Consider the following 20,913-nt stretch of genomic DNA (forward strand, 5'->3'; position numbering starts at 1 on the left):
ATCCGTGTGAGCTCGGCCGTTCAACCAATGGAAGAGAGCGAACGTCTCCCTTCCACCGAGCCGACACAACAGACGATAAATGCATGCTACTTGCATGTTAAAAACAAGCGTTTCTGATTCAGAAAAGAAATTCTGAGGCGAGTGGCTGGAATATTAGAGATCACCTGTTCGAGACCTGCTTCGTGCAACTTTTTTTTCTTTTTTCCACATTTATTTCTAACATAGTAAATTATTAGATAATATTTTTTTGCCCAAAAAAATAATATTTTCTATTTATTATTAATATTTGCATATATTAAACTAACAATTTTAGAAATAATACAGATCTGCTATTGTTAATAGAAAAATGAAGTTATTTTACAATGTTGCAACAAAGTGCTAATTTAACATATGTGAATATTTTTAATAAAGATAAAATAATTTCTTTTAGCCAAAAACATTATCTAATAATTTACTTAAAATAAATATCGAAAAAGGAAAAAAAGTTACAAAATCACAGTTTTCAAACACGAGATTTTTAATATTCTTGCCATTCGCCTTACTCGTTTAGCCATGCTTGTTATTTTACATTTATCAACATGAAAGATTACACGCCTGCAAAGCTTTTAATTATTTATTTTAAACTACTGCATATTAGCAAGATTACAGCAGTAACTACATATACATGTACTGTGGAGATTAGTGGAGGAACACAGTAGCATATTAAAAATGCAGTCAAATAGATGTAGATTGGTAATTTTATTAGTACTATTAATAAGTAGTGGTCTTCCGCACCACCTTTGAGGTTCCACTTATGGCGCGTTCGATTTTTTTTTAAGTGGATCGTCGCCTGGAGCCCTATTGTACCACTTTTTTTTACACCTGTTATTTACAGGTTAAAATAATTTACAGTAGTTGACACTATATTTTTGCATCTATATACTTACTGTACTTTGTATACTCACTGTACTTGTACTTTTGCGCGTTGCGCGTATATTGGCGAGTTGGGAAAATTACTTACTTTATAATTTTTTATAAATACAAAATATATTTTGTATTTATTATGCCTGCAATGCTATCAAGAGTAATGAGAAATACAAGGTGTCCCATTTTAAACAAGCCACTCAAATATCTCAGAAACACCGAGTTAAATAAAAAAATTTTTTAAATAAAAGTTGTAGGATTTGGAGAGGGAAAAAATATAGGGATATTTGTTTGACCTTGGATGGAAGCGCTTCTGAGATTTGAAGGTCATTTTTGTTTTTTTAAATGGAACCACTTTAATTTTTTTATATAAATCGATTTCTCATAATATTTGTCGTAAAAAGTTATAAAACTAGGATGACCAAAAATTGAATTGTTTACAAGATATTTTATACTTTAATTTGACATAATTGTACATAAACTATAAAATATCTCGTTAAATATTTTTCAATTATCTTACATCAACACTTTTATGCACAAAATAATGAGAGGAATCAATTGGTATAAAAAAAACACATAGTTGTCTTTAAGAAAAAATCTAGTAGAGCTATATTTAAGCTATATTTAGCAGATATGATATAATATACTTTCTTCTTAAATATATAAACTTTTTTCTTAAAGTCAACTATGTATTTTTTTACACCAATTGATTCCTCTCATTATTTTTCTCTATAGATCTTGGTACCAACCGCTACGACTCGATCTTACGCGCTTGCGCTAAACGTTCCGCCGATCGCACCAAGACGCTTCACGTCACGCGTAGACGAATCACACGCCGCCTTGACATACTCGTCACGTTTAGACGAATCACACGTCGCCTTTATACACTCATCACATTTATACGAATCATACGAAGTACATTTATACAAATTACACATCACATTTATACACCTCACACACCACATTTATACAAATCATATCAACCATACACCGCGCACGAAAAGCTCACACGGTTTCACAACTATCACCCGATAAGCGAAAGACCGAGATTCAAATTCCGGCTTAGCCATCCTTTATATTTTTTTTTGCTCTTGTTTTTTTTTATTTCCCTTATTTAATTTGTACATTTTAATTCTTTGTTGTAAGATCATTGTACTTAAATTTTCGTACACTCTTAAGTATCTCGAGTCTATATAATTTAGTTAGTGTGTGCTGCATAAAATTAATTAAATATTTTATGTTTTTATATTTTTTGTGCTATATCAATTTATAAATTTGTTTATTAATTATTTACTATACGTTGTTGTCATATTTTAGTGGTCACATTCTATGGAAAAAGTAAATACTGGAAGCATTTACAACATTGCTTGGTCCAGTGATGGTACGCAAGTAGCTATGGCATGCAGTAATGGAAAATTATTGACTGGGAATATTATAAATAGGTAAGTTCTTTTTTAAATTAAGAAAACACATGATCTAATTACTTGATTAGCATTACTGATACTAGCATTCAAACATGGATATTAAGAAACATATCTTATGTCAAATTAAGAAGAATAGTAAACATCAAGATAGATCATATATCAAGAGTCTAAGTGATGTCTCGCGCTAAGTTAATGTTATGACATGGGTGGGGGGGAAGGGGGGGGGGAATCACAAAAAACTTCCTTCTTACAAGTTTTTTCTATTGTATTTAACTAAAAATAATATTCAATCACAGCACATATTTTCAGAATATGTTTTCGCAAATAGTCTTTCAATTAACAAAAAAAAAAAAAAAAAATAAAGCATTACTTTTAAAGTAAATCACAAAAATCTTTTCAATATTCGTCGTTTTCCTTGTCGTCCTTATGATATTTAGCTTTTATCTTGCAAAAGCAATTTCTTATTATTTACAACATTGTTGTAAAAGTCCTGGCATTGTACATCTTTAAAATTATATTGCACCATCAACAAACACAGCCTTTACAGTATCAACTAACATTCGATTTCACTCATCTGTGCATTGGACGTTCATGAAGCTAAAGATTCTTTCGCCGAAATCGCGAAGTAAATGTTGTAAATCTTCAATCTCGTTGTAACTGGTTTCGGGTGTTCTCTTAAAAAACTTAATCCACTTCTGACTCAAAATCTGGTTTCTAAAAGTTTCGTCACACTCTTTTTCTCTGTAGAAGGCTTGTAGACCCTGGAATTGATCGAAAAACATTCCTTCATCGATTCGTACGAATTTTTTGCTAACAAGTATTTGAAGGCAATCTTGTGCCATTTGCCAATCAGGTTCAGACTCGAAGCTCATCCAGTTAAAAATGTCAAACTGCCGCAATGGCTCTAATCAACCATTAATATATTGAAAAGCTCTGTCATATACCGCTTCAATTTTATCCTGAATAGCTGTTTTTCGATTTGCATCACAGTGTTTTAAAATATCTCTTATCTAGATGAATAAATGTATTAATAGCATTGAGAAAAGTAAGCGTAATCTAGCTTTGTTTACAATAAATGCTAAATTTGAAATATAGCGAGCGGAGCAAGTAACCTTTTGAATTATAGTTATTAAAAAAAAAATGGAACACAAGTTTTCAAGAGAGACAGGGGAACTATCAAGGTCATACCTATCATATTGTTTTAAATTAAAGTAACTCTTACTTGAATAAGAATAAATCTATTGACATTCCTAGCAAGCATGATATCCTTTAAGCCACGCAATATTTTTGTACATTCCAAAATGCTGCTTTTCTCCTTTTTCAACAATTCAATTCTGGGCGTAAATACAGACATAATACTATGTACGAACCACAGGAAAGCCTCGTTAATTGAATTTTTGAAGAAATTTATCAAAACAACTAATGACTTCTTTGGATTTTGCAACAGAAAATAGGATTTTAATACTGGATAGATTTTTAAAATATTTTCAACAACAGGGAAAAGTGACAACTACCTTGTCTTCGAAAACATCAATAATTTTTGGTAGTTTACTTCAGAAAATTTGCAGAACTTTTTTAGTTCTTCAGTTCTAACTGTGTATATGGAAAAGTACTCGTAAATTTTACAAATTTTAGCTTCAACATCAACTAACAAAGCGTCCAAGATAAAATGAACACAATTGTTCACAACGTGGGCGAGGCATCCAACGCTAAATATATCTTTCTCCAAAATATTCTTGAGACGACGATAAACATTATTAGTATCACTTTGTTCACGTCCCCCAAAATTAGTATCAGTGTCCTGGCTCAAGTCTTTAAGGAACTCTTCCACTGAAAAGTTCGCCAGTACACCTTTTATTACGGTTTCCGTTTTTATGCGAGCGCAGGATATCCTTTTTGCGTTATTTGAGTCTTTAAATAAAAAAATGTTGCCAGCTTATTATTACAATCAGAAGATCTAAATGAATGGTGATGTTTAACAGTATGAAACGACAAGGTCATTTCTGTAGCTATAATTTTATAGTCTTCATCTGATGTCCTGTAAAAATTATTTAAAGACTTTGTGCTGAAAACTGAGCGCACCACACTCCTGTGTTTTTCTGTGTTAAGATGTCTAGGTTTTGCTTTTCCATTTTACAACTATCTGGAATCCACAGGTTAAACAATCCACAACACTACAACTACTAAAATCTTTATTCTTATTACTTGTTGAAGGTCTGAACATTTTGTATTTTGGATTAGACAACAAGTCCACATTTAAGCATCTGTATCTCCCTGAATTAGAGGTTTTACTGCTGGTGCCAGCCGATTCTATGATCCCAGCTCTTGGCATGGCAAAAAATGAAGAAATAGATGAAATAAAATGGTGTATGTAGAGCCGATTATTTTTTTTAAATTTTTTAAAATCCGATGTAAATAGTTGTTAATTGCACAAAAATTTAATAAGAAAATTTACTTTTTAACAGAGAAAAATGCGGTAATTGTTTTATTCTATTTTATTTTTCGCCTTTATTTGACAGTGATGCAGTGTTGGGCAAAACTTTTTTCGAATAACAAATGAAAAGATAAGATTCACGAATAACAAATACGAGGGTAGTTTGAAAAGTTCTCGGCCTGACATATAAATGACATTAGAAGTATTAAACCGCTGTAATTTTTTACAAGTTTTATCCTGCAGAGGGCTACTGTCAAAATTTCAGACAGATGCATTCATTAGTTTCTTTATTTTGGTCGTATAAAGCAATCAACTTTTGGTTTTCTTTAAAAATAGATAAAATCGAATATCGCGCAGTGATAAAATACTTCGTTTTAAAAAATTTAACGCCAACAGAAATGAAAAACGAGCTTGATTCAACTTTGGGAGAATCTTCACCATCGTTTTCAACTGTTATGAAATGGGATGCTGAATTTAAACATGGTCATACGTCCATAAATGATTATGAACGTTCAAGTCGCCCAAAAACCGCTACGATTGACGAAATCATTAAAAAAAATCCATAATGCTGTGTTGAATGATCGACGAGCAAAAGTGCGTGAGCTTGCTAACATTGCAAACATCTCAAATGATCACGTTCACAACATCTTACATGAGCATTTGCATATGAAAAAGCTTTCAGCGCGATGGGTGCCGCGTTTGCTAACAGTCGATCAAAAACGCATTTGAATGAACGTTTCTAAGGAGTGTTTGGACATGTTTAAACGCAATCCAACTGATTTTTTGCGGCGTTTTATCACTGTTGATGAAACATGGATTCACAATTACACGCCAGAAACTAAACAACAGTCGAAGCAATGGGCAGAAACGGGTAGAAGGTTCCAAAGAAGGCGAAAACAGTTCCATCAGCCAGAAAGGTGATGGCAACTGCTTTCCGAGATTTTCATGGTATTGTGCTCATCGACTACCGAATTGGTTCCGCACGCACCGTATTTACCAGATTTAGCCCCCAGTGACTTTTTTCTCTTTCCAAACATGAAGAAATGGCTCGCTGGAAAAAGATTTGGCTCAAATATCAAAGCAAATCGATGAAACTAACGCTTATTTTAAAGGTTTAGAGAAATCATATTATACAGACGGTATAAAAAAGTTAGAATATTGTTGGAATAAGTGTATTAAGTTGAAAGAAGACTATGTTGAAAAATAAAAAAAAATTTTGCCGAAAATCATGTGTTTTCTGTGTCAGGCCGAGAACTTTTCGAACTACCCTCGTAAATCGATTTTTTCGTTATGTTTTATTTGTTGGTCGAATTATTCGTTATTCGTGAATAACAAATAAATTCCAATAGTATTGCATTAGCTGGCGGGATTTCGGAGAAAATTCGTGGGAAAAAAAGGAAGAAAAGAAAGAAAATAACAAGAAAAGAACTTTTCCGTACTACATCACCGAAATTTTTCGTGATAATCACTACTGTATCTTCTATTCGTTATTCGAAATTGTCAGATAAAATAGATGAATAAATTTCTTTTTTAATGTGTTTTATTTAAATTTGTCTTAAGTACAATCCTTTTTTCAAACATTCTGTTTAAAATTTTATGAGAGCGTGGTAAACTAATCATGGTTACATAAGAAAAAAGTCTCGACAGGAGTGGAAGAAGGTATCAGCGTATTAAATTTGACAAATACTGTTATACTCGCGACGATCACTTGCGAATACACTCGCGTAAGAAATAAAAACACAAATATTAAAGCAAACTTCAATAAACTAAATGAGAATATATATAAATATAAAAATTGTGTTAATATACAGCAATAGAGCAAGAGCTGAGTTGAGTTGCTCAAAAATTCACATTTATTAATTAAAAACAGACGTTTCGGCCAAGGGATGTGACCATCTTCAGTGTTAATTTTTACAAACAAATTATTACATGAGTAGAGAAGCGTTGAAAAAGCGTAGTTTTTGATTTAGGAAACGCATCCTGTTAATGTAAAACGCAAAAACACACAAATTAGGAGCATTCTAAAAGCTCAAACAAAATTATTGAAAAATTATGTGTATAAGTACCTCTGATAATACGTGTCGTACATTATTTGTAGTTAGTTAAAATATATACGTGTGAAGCCACGGACCGTCTAACTTGCAAATTAGAGAAACAAAACACAAAAAAAATTAATTAGTTAAAAGACAAATCAAAATACAAGTAAGCGACAAAAAAAAAACATAAAAAAAAAATAATAAATTAATTTTTTGAAAAATATCTATACCTTGAACGGTTCGTCAAAATTATGTAAATTAGAAATGTGACATGTGTCCACAGCAGTGAGTGGGATTCGACTGGCAAAGATGTAAGACAGAAAGGAAAGAGGGGATAGATTATAGGAGAGAAATTATAAGGTGGGGAATTTTCTAAGTATTGGTAGATATGTATCCGGTAATAATTCGGTGTCCTCCTGTTTATTAAGTCCTGTATTCTGTCTTTTTATATGTAGCATTTCGGAAGTTAGTCTTTTACTATAACAAGGTTCTCTGTCTAATATGTCGATTTCGTCCCATTTACAGTCGTGATTAAATTCCATCCTATGGCAAGAAATTACTGAGGGAGAGCCTGATTTTTTATTGATATCTGTTCTGTGTTCTTTTATTCTAGTCCGTAATTGTCTTTTTGTCTGTTTTACGTACGTCTGTTTTACGTAGCGTCACAGTCTTGACATGAGATCTTATAAACAATTTCACACTGGTTCATCCTATCCAAAAAGTCTTTTCCGGTTTTTATGAATTTGTTCAATTTATTGTTACAAGAAAAAGCCAACATGCAATCGTTCTTTTTTGAAATTTGAACAAATTTTTCTGATAAATTTTTCACATATGGAATCGTAAAAATTTTTCTTTTGTTATTATTATTAGTATTTGCGTTATTATTGTTGTCCTTTTGTTAAAATTCTTGTGTATATGAAATTTTATTCTATTATTAATAGTTGAGAAAACGAGATCTAAAGGATAACTATTGTTTAATAAAATTGTTATTATGTTTATATATTAACACAATTCTTAATTTAATTAAGGAAGAGCAATAACCTAATACTATTTGTAATATATAAATATATATATATATAATAAACTCAACTTGAACAACATAATACAGAACTTTCATGAACAATAACAATAATCGCTATACTAACGTAACTTGACATCTCACACTTTGTTTACAAATTATTAAACAACGCTTCTCAACATTAGTTTATTTATTAATTTCTAAGCAACGCTTCTCAATGCTAACTCGTAGCCCACACGTCGCAGCTCCCAAACGACGATATTGCCCGCGGCGCGAGCCAAACAATACTTTTTTACGGTGAGGTATTTGTTCAGGCATTCTAACTGAATATCTTCATCTGCTAGATATTTCAGCACCTATCAAGAGAAGAAAAATTCTGAATCTATCAAGAAATGAAAAATTAATCATAGCAACAAAGAAATCAAAAACTTTCATACCTGAAATTCACACGTAGGTAACAAATTTTCTTAAATCGATCTTAAATCGCTACTTTAAGTTGAAAAATCGAAAAAGTCGTCATCTTTATGACTAGCGTGGCTATAATGTTCTTCTGTTGTATTTTTTGTTTTTTTTTTTCTTCTGCCACAATTTCTTTTTTTAACAAGTCCAGCAATTGTTGATGGAGCTGGAGATAAACTAAACTAAACTACTTGTTTTTTAAATTTTGGGTGAGTTAACGCAGCGATAACTGCTGTTTTAGATGCAGAAGTTTCAAATGTTAACAAATCATGAAAGCACGTGGTCACGCTATCCTACAAAGCATTGGCTACGGGTACCTTGCAATATATCCATGATTGGCTTTTCAGTATTTCTAACTTATTTTTAAGAGACAAAATGCAAGGTAACAAAATCCTAAAATAAATATTATCTTTAGCTTGCAAGATATCTAATGCTCTTGTTATTAATTCCGTGCACTTTAAATATTCTTGGATGTAATCGAATTCATTTTCTTTGAAGAAATTTTTTATATTTAATTCTTTCACCAGAATAATTATTTTGTTTTTTGTCTTCCATATATGTTTTAGAGAATCAAACAACAAATTCCACCTTGTGTCTCCTGGTTTGCTGAGGCTAGCTGTGGCCTAAGCTTTTCTGCGGATTTTGGACGTTGAGATGCTTTCCATAGCACATTACATTTTGCCATAATTTGTTCATGAAGCTTGTCTAATTTGGACTGTCTATGTAATGCGTGCTTGAAATCAAAGTAGCACAGAGCTTTAGCGTGTGGCTGCTACATCTGATATGGTTTGGCAATGTCATTTGCCAAGAATCGACGATATGTGGCTCTGATTCTTTTTCATCATCCTCTTCGGTTCCATCTTCTTGTTCTATGTCTTCTTTTTACACCAGACTTTCTGGGTAATTTTCAAAATCGATAACTCTTCTTTGAACTCCAAATATTTGGAAAGTTTTTACAAAGATGCTTCCGTTAGCAGTAACGGTTGCAATTAATTTGCTTCTTTTAATTTTCAGAATTAATTTTATTCTTTATTTTGGCAATTTTGTCATACGAATGAGTTTCTCTGAATCGTCTACAAGCGAGAGCCTTTCCTTTATATCCTTTATACCACTGATTACCTTTTAAGCTCTTCAGTAATTAGCCAGTGAGCTGTTACACCAAAGAAGCTACGTTTCCGGGACGACCAGACGTCAGCAGTCGTACAAATATACATTGCTGATTTTAATTTTTCCATGACCTCTGAGACATAACAGTTGTAGAGTTTGTTCTATTTCGCGTCCAAGCTGATGTCGAGAGGACACTGACACTGAATTAGAGTTTGTAACGATGAAGCCTGCATCGTCACTACGCTACGGATCGAATATTGTCCGTAGCGCACAAGGGCGCATCGCGCACCAATAAACTTTATCAATAATCAATATCAGCGGTCACTCGCCGATGGTCCCCCACAGGGATGCGATATTTCCTACCGGACTCCCGACTCTTGAGCGCCACACAAGCGAGAAGCGCGTACAAGTGCTGCGCAAAGCGTTCTGCGCAGTAAAATAAAAAATAGACTAATCTAACACATATAAAGGAAAGGCTCAAATGATAACTATCAAATAATATAATAGAAAGGCATTGAGAGCCGTCGCGGGATGTTAGTGCAAAATTTTAATTTCTCTTAAAGAAATTAATTTATTAGTCTACGTGAGACTTTGTACACCGAGAGTTAACTTTGTACACCGATCTCTGGTTCGAGATACTTAAAGTATACGAAAACCCGGGAAGACCCGGGTTCAATTCCCGGCTTAGCCACTCTCTTTCTTTCTTTCCAATAATTCCTATCAGTACATACTGATTCTCCATATGTGAGAACAATGTACTAAAATTTTCGTATACTTTAAGTATCTCGAACCAGAGATCGGTGTACAAAGTTAACTGTCTCACGTAGACTAATAAATTAATTTCTTTAAGAGAAATTAAAATTTCGCACTAACATCCCGCGACGGCTCTCAATGCAAAAAATAGAATATTGTCTAATATATTAATAAACTCTAATAATAAAACTACAGATATTCTTTTAGAATTTCTGTCCAATAACAAGAGCTATAACTTCACACCAAAATTTATCGAATTAGTTTGTTCCAAACTAAAACAGTTTTTCATGCCTACTTTTTGAAAAAATGGATAGATGCTAAATTAACTAAGGCCCAGTATGAACTCATAAGACAACGATGTAAACAAAAAAAGCTGACATTCTTCCCCACTATTCTAAAGTTATTGATGCAAAGAAAAATTGTTATCTGTTAAGTTCGTCCATAGAAATTACAGAATCTAGAGCTTCAATCTGAATCTTCAAGACCTCCTCGATCATTCTGTTAAAAGGTTATTGCAAATCCCGAATATGATTCCACAAAATTTTGCTAAAAAAGAAGACACTTCATTGATATTAACTTCTAAATGGGGATGTGATAGTACATCTGGGTTCAGTGAATTTAAACAAAAGTTCTCAAATCCAGATGACTCTGACCAAAGTTTATTTATGTTGTCAATGGTGCCTATTTCTCTCCAAGCTTCTTTGCAAGTACAGCAATCAGAATTTATTTGGCAAAACTCTCGATCTTCTTCGACGAGATACTGTCGACCTATTAAATTTGAATTTGCTAAAGAGACAAGCGAAAAGATTTTATTTGAAATTGAAGACGTCAAGAGACAAATTAATGCACTGAATCCAACTAAAGTTAATATCGATGGGACTACTACTATTGTACGACATGAAATAGTTTGCACCATGGTGGATGGTAAAATATGTCAAGTAGTTACTGCGACATCAGCTTTATCTGTTTGTACTGTTTGTGGAGCGAAGCCTAGCGAGATGAATGATTTGAAAAAGGTGCGAACTAAAAAAGAAAATACATCTTCATTTCAATACGGACTATCTACGTTACATGCTTGGATCCGTTTTATGGAGTGCATGCTACACTCCATATAGATTACCAATCCAAAAGTGGGCTTGTAGATCTAATCAAGATAAACAATTACTTAATGAGAATAAGAAAAGGATACAGAGTGAAATTCGAACAAAGTTAGGTCTATTTGTAGATGCTACAAAGCAAGGAAGCGGATCTACAAATGATGGCAATACTGCCAGACGATTTTTTAGAGATTATGAAGAAGTATCCAAAATCACTAGTCTTAACAAAGAACTACTGTTATTATTAAGGCTGTACGTGATTCAAGCGTTAGCTTCGGGAAGAGCAATCGATACATTGCGATTTGCACGCCATGTTCTCCTGATATTAATTCCCTAGATTCCTTTCTATGGAACTTTATAAAAGAGAAAGTTTTTTCGATGAAAGTATGCGTCTGATACAGCATCACTTTACGCAGAAGAATACGATTGGTTCTACATGCCTGCATCAATGTATAAAATATTGATTCACGGTGCGTCAATTATAGATTCTTTTCTACTTCCTATTGGTCAACTGTCAGAAGAAGCACAGGAATCTAGAAATAAAGACTTCAAGAGGTACAGAGAGAACAACACTCGAAAATCATTTCGCATTAAAACTATTGAAGATTTACTCCACTGCTTACTGATTTCCTCGGATCCATATATAGCAAGTCTTAGAAAAGAGTCAAAAATGACAGCAAGACCATTGCTTATTGAAGCAGAACAGCTTCTAATTAACGTCGACAATGAAGAATTGTAGTTTCTTAACACAAACATGGTTTTACATATTTATATGAGGTAAGCTATTTCTTTTTGTGTAAAACTACGTAATCAAAAAAAATTTTGAAATAATTTTACCTATCAGTATTTGCTTATAAAATTTGTTTTAAACAATTACAATTGTCAATACGCTGAAATCTTTCGTTACTTGATAAAGCATAGAAAACAAATCGAAGCAATTATGATCAAAAATGATCTTTTTCCTGAGCGGAAGTGATTTTTGAGTAACTGGTTATTAAAATTTGTATATAACAATCGTAATTATTAACACACTACAATATTTCGTTACTAGATAACATGGACAAAACCAATTGCAGCAAACATGGCTAAAAAAAATTTTGTTTTATTGCAAAAATAAGATTTTTGTGTAATTGTTCATAAAATTTGTTTATAACAATCGTAATTGTTAATATATTACAATCTTTCGTTACTTCATAAAACATAGATAACAAATCAAAGCACTTATAGACAAAAAAGATTTTTTCCAGTGCAAAATTGCGATTTTTAAGTAATTGTTTTAAAAATTTGTTTATAACAATTAGATTCAACAACAATACGATTATTTATGTTCTGTTCGTACACATGCGTTTAGTTTCATACATTATGAGTTCATTTAAGTTATTTTTTCCACTTAAAAAAATGTTTTTGTTGAAAAAATTTTATTTTTTACTTTGTTGTTAGCATAATACTTTGCAAAAATATAAATTCAGAAATCGGTCACGAGAGATCTCTATGTAATTTATTCAGCTTTAATTAAAAAAAAAATCGTTCGAATTGGACCAAAATTGTGACCTTTAGACTGATTTGTCCGCAAAAATCCAGTTTTGTCCCACTGTGCGTCAGTGAGGCGTAGAGGGACGATCGAACGACCTTCGGTGGTAAATATGTTGACGAAGATGGTGTTTAATTTTTTGAATTTTGGTATTTGCGGAAACGTCATGGGGAACTCGATATTGCACAGATTCAGTATCGTTGAATAGTGTGGGTATTTTATCGTTTTTGATGAATTTTTTTACGCTAGATGTAAAGCGGCGACGACTGCCCACGCAAAAAACGTCTTATCCATGGATTGCATGTTGACCACCGCCCTTTTCAACATAATTTCCCGTGGTAACTTGATGTGGCATCCTGTGCGAAGAGTATTAAACTTGTTGACGTTGATAATGAGGTTCAAGATACATGACAACGCCCATCCGCTGTCACATTCTTGAAACTCCTTCAGAGACGCCAGGATGGTGTCCACCACATGCCTCGTGTACCATTCTTGTAAATCGGTTGTTGGAAATAACTCACGATTCTTGGTGGCGATGGTCTTTACAGCAGTCTTGTCATCTGCGATAAATTCTCCGTTGAACGCGGCGTTGATATTGACGCTTCTGTGTTCCGTCATGACGCTTTGGATCCGCTCGAGGACTGTATTTCTTATTTCTTCCAAAAATTGACGAGGTTCGATATAGTTCGAATTGATAACTGCGCCGGTTAGTATTCGATTCCTGAAGGCCGTTTCAATTTCTTTCTAGATGAATCTTCTCTGGGTTCCGTATCCGCTGCCAGTGGGTAGAAAACGCCAGTGTAGAGTGTTTATCACACCTTTCAAGTGTGCTATTTGCTTAACCAAAGAGTTGGTTACTCCGGTGCGTTGTTTTTTGCATTTTTCCCTCAGAGAATCGAGGTACTCTTCGCACTCGTCCCAAGGAAGAAACTCACCCAAATTTCCGATACTCGCTGCTCGAATAGTGAGATCGCGCTCTATCTCCATTGTGAACGACTTTGAAGATTCATATTTTTTCACAGACTTTATATACCCGCTTATTGTTCTAAAGTAGTGATGATGCAATCTGTATTCTAAAAATAGCGATGACATAATCTGTGTTGTTGTGGATGGTTTCCAGAAAGAAATACACCATCCCAAGTCAATTGAAATACTTAGTAGGTTTATTATAAGCCTTCGTTTGGTTATACAAAACAGCGTTGATATAAACGTGAAAAAACAGAACAGGGCCAAAAACGTAAGTCCTCGTAAGCATGCGCATTTGCAAAAGCGCAACCAATAAGCAATCAGCAAAAGAAAAAAAAAAGGAAAAAGTAACATGCGACTTACAGATAGTTACATAAAAACGAAACTGAAGGATACACTTTAATCTTACAACACTCTCCCTAAATTGTATCCCTCATAAATAAAATTTTAATTACATAGTTTCTGGTTAATTAAGTTCAATTTTATGACTAAGTTCCTTTAAGCGTAATGGTCTCAAGGGCTTTGTAAACATATCAGCCACTTGACTGATTGTGTCGATATATTTTATTACAATCTTCTTTTCCGTGACCAATTCTCGAATATAGTGATACCTCACTGCAATGTGTTTCGTTCGTTTGTGTTGTTCAGGGTTATTTGCTAGCCGAATCGCAGCCTGATTGTCCACAAAAAGACGTGCTTGAATTCCAGGTTTGAATTCTTTAAGTATGTTATGCAGTCACACTAACTCTTTGGCAGCGGTGGATGCCGCTATATACTTGGCTTCCGTTGTCGATAAAGCTATACAGCTTTGACGTTGACTGCTCCATGTAATAGCTCCATTTCCCAAGAGTGAAACGTAACCAGTGGTAGAGCGTCTCGTTAATAAATCGCCAGCATAATCTGCATCAGCAAAAACATCTAAATAATTATCAGACGATTTACCGTAAATAATACCTAACTCAATCGTTCCTTTCAAGTATCTAAGGATACGTTTAATAAATTTCCATAATCCAGTGGTTGGTTTCGACATTTGTTGAGCTGCTTTTCCGACTGCGTAAGCCAAGTCGGGTCTGGTAGTAACCACAAGATACATAAGACGCCCAACTGCGGAGGCAACGGGATGTTCGACGTTAGCTTCCTTTTCGTCATACAATATATCCAGCGATGCCTTGTCTACAGGTATCTTCGAGGCTCGACAGTCTTCCATATTGAAAATCTTTAACGTTTTCAGTATATAGGCCGCTTGATGAATTTTTATATTTCCATTATCCAACCGTTCTATCTGGAAACCAAGAAATTGACTGACTTCGTTGCTAATTGTAATTTCAAATTCCTGTTGCAATTGACTCAATAACTCAGTAATATCTTCTTTTCTGTTTGCAAAAATTAATCCGTCATCTACGTAGACAGCAATGACTATTATTCTTCCAATATCCCGTTTAATAAAGACACATGTGTCCAAAGGACTACTCATAAAGCCAATTGTATTTAGGTACTGACTCAATCTTTGATTCCAACATCTAGGTCCTTGTTTAAGTCCATACAAGCTTCGGATTAGTTTATAAATACGTCCTGATCCATCATTATAGCCTTCTGGTTGTACCATAAAGATCATTTCTTCTAACGTTCCATTCAAAAAGGCTGTTTTACAATCAAATTGATTTATTTCTAGATTATCTGTTGCGGCAAGCCAAAGTAGTAATCGTACTGTATCATATCGAACAACAGGGCTGAATGTTTCGGAATAATCAACACCATAAGTTTGTTCACATCCCTTAATAACCAATCGTGCCTTATATCGATCAATTTCTCCATTAGATTTGGTTTTAATACAGTAAACCCACTTCGATGATAGAGGATTCATATTTTGTTTAGGTTCTACTAACTCCCAGGTGCCATTCTTCCAATGAGAATCCATTTCTTCGTCCATTGCTTTAATCCAATTCTCTCTTTCCGGTACTTTTACTGCTTCATTATAAGATCCCGGTTCAACAGGAGATTTATTACATAAATAAACGAATCTTTTTGGTGCTTGAAGTGTTGTTCGGTTCCTTAATTGATATGTTGGTTTCCGTGGCTCTTCTTGATTTTTATCTATTTCCATTTGATCGCCTTGTTCTTGACTTCCTCTTTGCGGGCGTTCTTGTTGACATTCTTTTTCTTGCAACAGATTTTCCTCTTCTTTCTCTCTCTGGCTCAAATCTATCAATGTTTCCGGAACAATAACTTCACGAAATTCAACATCTCGACTAATTTCAATCCGTGTCTCCTCCGGTATCCAAACACGATAGTTTCCAGTAATGTCCTCATATCCTACGAAAATTCCTCGCTTGCTTGTTTTTCCAAATTTCTTGTCATCTCTTTTCTCTTTCGGTACTCGAACAAAACACTCACTTCTAAAAATTCTCAAGTGGTTTAAAGAATATTCCTTTTTAAACCAGACTTCATATGGAGTTTTCCCTTTTTCTCGTGACTTTCCGGTTCGATTTAGAGTATATGCAGCACAGTTTAACGCTTCTGCCCAAAAGCGTCTAGACATTCCATGTGTTAATAGCATTGTTCGTGACATCTCAATCAGAGTCCGATTTTCTCTCTCTGCTCTCCCATTTTGTTGAGGTGTATAAATTGCAGATCTTCCTATCTCTATACCATTTTTCTTTGCGATTTCAACAAAAGTTTGATCAGTATATTCTGTACCATTATCCGACATAATCGTCTTTATTACGTTTCCAGTTTGAGTGTAAGCATATTTAACATAATGTTCAAAACATGTTGCAACTTCATTTTTATGACGAATAAAATAAACTTTTCGGTATTGTGTGAAATCATCTTTAAATGTTACGAAGTATCTATATCCTCTCCATGATGGTTCTTCCATGGGTCCACAGACATCAGTTACAACCAACTCTCCGATTTTAGTTGCTTTTAATATTTCTTTAAAATTCGTACGTTGACATTTCCCAAAAGCACATCCATTGCAATATTCTGTTTTATCTACTGCTGAGATTTGAATACCCTTTAATGTCAATAGTTTCTTTACGTGAGTCTTACTCTGGTGACCCATTCGTTCGTGCCAAACTTGTAAAGAATTTTCTTTCTGACTTCGTGCTACAAAATTAAATTCCTTATTCTGAATTACATCAATATTCAGAATATACATATTGTTCTTCCTGTGACCTTCAACTACAAGTAAGCCATTCCTCTTAAATAACCATTTGTCACCAACAATAATCTGCTTAAATCCTCTTTCCGCGGCCGATCGAACAGAGAACAAATTAGCTTTCATTTCCGGAACAAACATAACATTTTGCAGATGATGTTCTTTTCCATCTACTTTTGATCGTATTCTGATTTGTCCAGAACCTTCTGCTGAAACCTTGCGAACATCGCCTAACTCGAATGTAACAACTTCTTTCAGCTTTTCATAATTTACAAAATATTCGATTTGCCAGCAAACATGCTCTGTACATCCTGAATCGATAATCCATTTTGTTGCGTCGGATGTATCCGATAGTTGTGTACTTACCATAGCTAATCCATGAGTATTTTCCTTTTGTTTATTATCACCGTTTTTCTTTTTTGATGGACAATTGCGTCGTAAGTGTTGGTTCTCCACACGTCCAGCATCTCAATGTTGCTTTAGAATTGTCATCCTGATCCTTTTTGTACATTCGTTGAGCAGTATTTCCTTTTGCATGTTTTCCCTTTGATTGTTTCTTTGTCATCAGAGCTGATTCAGCATTCAAACTTATATCATTGATTCCTAATCTTGTTTCTTCAACCATAAGTCTAGATACAAGCTTATCCAAGGTTTGCTCTGTAGCAGGAGTCGAATCCCAAGCGCTATGAAAATGTCGAAAAGCAGGGGGTAATGTATTCAAAACAGTTGTTATTAACATTGTATCTGAAATTGGTTTATTTAGTTCTTGTAATCGGCGAGCGAATGATTCCAATTTACTTACGTGAGTTGCAATATCATCGCCAGAATTATAACGATACTCACGAAACTGCGTTTGAAGCAAATAAACCGAGTCCGCTGATTTTTGTTCGTAAATATTCAATAACTTTACCCACATTTCTCGTGCCGTCTCACAGGTCATAACCAATGACAATGGTTTTTTGTCCAACGTTGTTACCAAAATTTCTTTTGCTACTTTGTTAGCCTTTTTCCATCGATTTAGTTCTGCTGCATTCGCCGGATCATTGCCTTCGGGTTTGATCAAACTGTCATCAATTAATTCCAACGCATCACGAGCATCAAGAATAGCCCTTATCTGGAATTTCTATTGCATCCAGTTACTGGAATCCACAAGCTTCTCAATTTTCACTCTGTCTCCGTCCATTGTGCTTCGACAATCGGCAAGCAAAGTCCAGAAAATTATATTTAACAAGCTCGTTACAGTTTAGCGTCCACGTGGCAACTTAATCTTTATTTCTCTACTTTTCAATCGACTTCTGACAATACGTGTCTGGGCCCATAACCTGTTGTTGTGGATGGTTTCCAGAAAGAAATACACCATCCCAAGTCAATTGAAATACTTAGTAGGTTTATTATAAGCCTTCGTTTGGTTATACAGAACAGCGTTGATATAAACGTGAAAAAACAGAACAGGGCCAAAAACGTAAGTCCTCGTAAGCATGCGCATTTGCAAAAGCGTAACCAATAAGCAATCAGCAAAAGAAAAAGAAAAGGAAAAAGTAACATGCGACTTACAGATAGTTACATAAAAACAAAACTGAAGGATACATTTTAATCTTACAACAATCTGTAAACCTGCACAAATCTGCAAATTCTAAGAAAAGCAATAACCCGTAAAATATGTAGAAATTATCCCCACCACTCAAAAGTGCTGATAGCGCAAAATGGCGCCTAGGTGCAAATTCTAAAAATAGCGATGACGCAACAGTGGCACCCAAATTCCTGCTTGTTGCTAAGGGCTTTTGTTCTAAAAATAGCGATGACGCAATCTGTAAATGTGCACGAACCTGCAAATTCTAAGAAAAGCGATAACCCGTAAAATATCAAGAGACACGGTAGTGTCTCGTGCCAAGTTCACGCGCAACGCAAGACCGACCGTGTATCTTTACGCGAGCCCGAAAGTTGAGACGAGCCGAGATTATCGGATCTCAATAACGGATGGGCCGATTGAGTTGATAATAGGCTCAATCGATAGCGCATACCCGAATTATATAAGAAAAGTATGCTTGTTTTTACTGTAGGTGCTGTAGAAAAAAGTTATGAGTCTAAAGTCGAAATGTTGAAATAATTGTCTTTCCTAGGATGTTCCGCTAAAATGTCCAGTTTCCGATTTCTGATGTTAATTTTGTGCGCTGACGGCGCTGAGAAGCCGCGCGGCGCGCGCTTACGATTTGACATTTTTACATAACCTTTCAGTGTAAAAATAGAAAAGTAAAAAGTAAAAAAGTAAAGTATAAAATAATAGTGAATTCGGTCACTCGCACTACATTGCTCTGTTACTTTGGTGCACACTCGAGACTGCTTATATTAATCCAGAGCAGTGTAGTGCGAGTGACCAAATTTGTTAGAAATTCGTATTAAGTAAAATAAGTGTATGTGATATGTTGGTGAATGTGAATGCTTAGTAAGTACCCGAGTCGAAATTTAAAACCTACTATAAACCTCATACATGGTTACTTGTGCCTCTAATAATGTTCCTTGACCTACAAGTTCTATCTTGAAAGTGTTATGTCTTCTTTTGGCCTTTCTTTAATCTTGTTGTCCTAGAAAACCCTTATTTTTATTGATGTTGAACATACAATTCCTACTTTCGTTCTTACAACTCCTACCTCTTTTGAATCTCAAAATCTTATCGAAATTTCTAGCAATAAAAATATTAATATTTAATCTATAATTGAGTTCAATTTCTATTATATCAGATTAATATAATAAATGTTATAATCAGAGGCGGACTGGACAGGAGAGATACCGAGAAATTTCTCGGGGGGCCCTATGTTTTTGAGGACCCCAGTGGCCCCCAAATCCAAACTTTTTTTTTAAATTTTTTATGCAAGAAATTAATAATCTAAATTCTAAATTATCAGATTGCGACAGTTGAATAACGACGTGCTTTCCTTCTCTAACCAAGATAGCGCTGAGCACGAGTTAGCGTTAATCAACTATCTGTAGTGCGTCACTGTCTTTCGTGTTCTCCTTTCATTTTTTTTTATAATTTGTCTGAAAGGTTATGGCAACTGACAATTTATAAAAGAATATTTACTAAAAGCCAAAGAAATATTATTTTATTATTAAATAAAATACATGCACTATACATGGTTATTTATTTTACGTATGCTACCTTTACTACAATACAAAAAAATTTACAATAAAAACAACAACAAACAAATTAAAGGACAAAATATCTCCAAATTTCATTAAAACACGTTTGACCTTGAACTAAAAAAATTTTTTGCCGCGGCGCTTTAGAGTGGGGGCCCTTTTTACAAATTTTCTCGATGGGCCCTGGTGTTCCAGTCCGACCCTGGTTATAATATAAAATAAATAATAACAAATGAATAGTAAAAAATATTTTTAAAAATTAAGTGCAACTCAGTATTATATTTAGTATTATAAATAACTAAAAATTTATTCGAATAAACAAAAAACAATTAAAATTTAAAATTTTATTTAATATTTTATTACATATCTGACCTATAATTCAAAATTATTTAATATTCTATTACCACATTTACTTTATTTATATTTAATGCATATCTTAATTTCAATAAGCGCAATACATTAATTATGTAATTTACTTAACTGCAGATAGATATGTAAGAGATAAGTGAATATTATTTATATAATATTTGCTTATAGTAGCCTATTTACAGTTAAGCAAATTATAATAATTAATATATTGTTTATTGAAATCAAGATACATTAAATGCAAGTAGAGTATATGAGATAATAGATTATTAAGTAATTTTGAATATTTATTTTCTAGAAATACATATTTATAGAACCTGAAGCCTTTTTAGAGGTTCTCAGTAGATACTCTTTTGAGCTTCCACATGGAAAAAACGGCAATAAGTAACAATTTTTAGTATCAAAGGAGGGCAATAGCCAATGTAATGTTATATCTATATATATGAATTAAAGCTTACATTGGTTCTCCAAATTCGACAAAACTTGTAGGTTTAATCTAGGCTAAAAATTTCGACTCGGGT

The 20,913-nt window shown here is 33.8% G+C and overlaps 1 protein-coding gene and 1 pseudogene across 9 annotated transcripts in view; both read left to right on the top strand.

The window, feature by feature from the left end:
• The window catches only part of Oseg5 (intraflagellar transport protein Oseg5), a 323,588-nt gene that overhangs the window by 83,387 nt on the left and 219,288 nt on the right, over positions 1-20,913 (top strand). For all 9 annotated transcript variants that reach the window (XR_010889950.1, XR_010889949.1, XM_067354041.1 and 6 more), the window contains exon 8: positions 2,221-2,345. Coding sequence is in view for 7 of the 9 variants with exons in the window: in XM_067354041.1 (XP_067210142.1) it covers positions 2,221-2,345 (125 nt within the window). In the remaining 2 variants the exon portion in view is untranslated. The remainder of the gene's footprint in view (positions 1-2,220; positions 2,346-20,913) is intronic.
• LOC136999634 (histone-lysine N-methyltransferase SETMAR-like) lies at positions 4,584-8,716 on the top strand (annotated as a pseudogene).

The sequence above is a fragment of the Linepithema humile genome, chromosome 4, assembly GCF_040581485.1.
Source record: "Linepithema humile isolate Giens D197 chromosome 4, Lhum_UNIL_v1.0, whole genome shotgun sequence".
Taxonomy (NCBI): Eukaryota; Metazoa; Arthropoda; class Insecta; order Hymenoptera; family Formicidae; genus Linepithema; species Linepithema humile.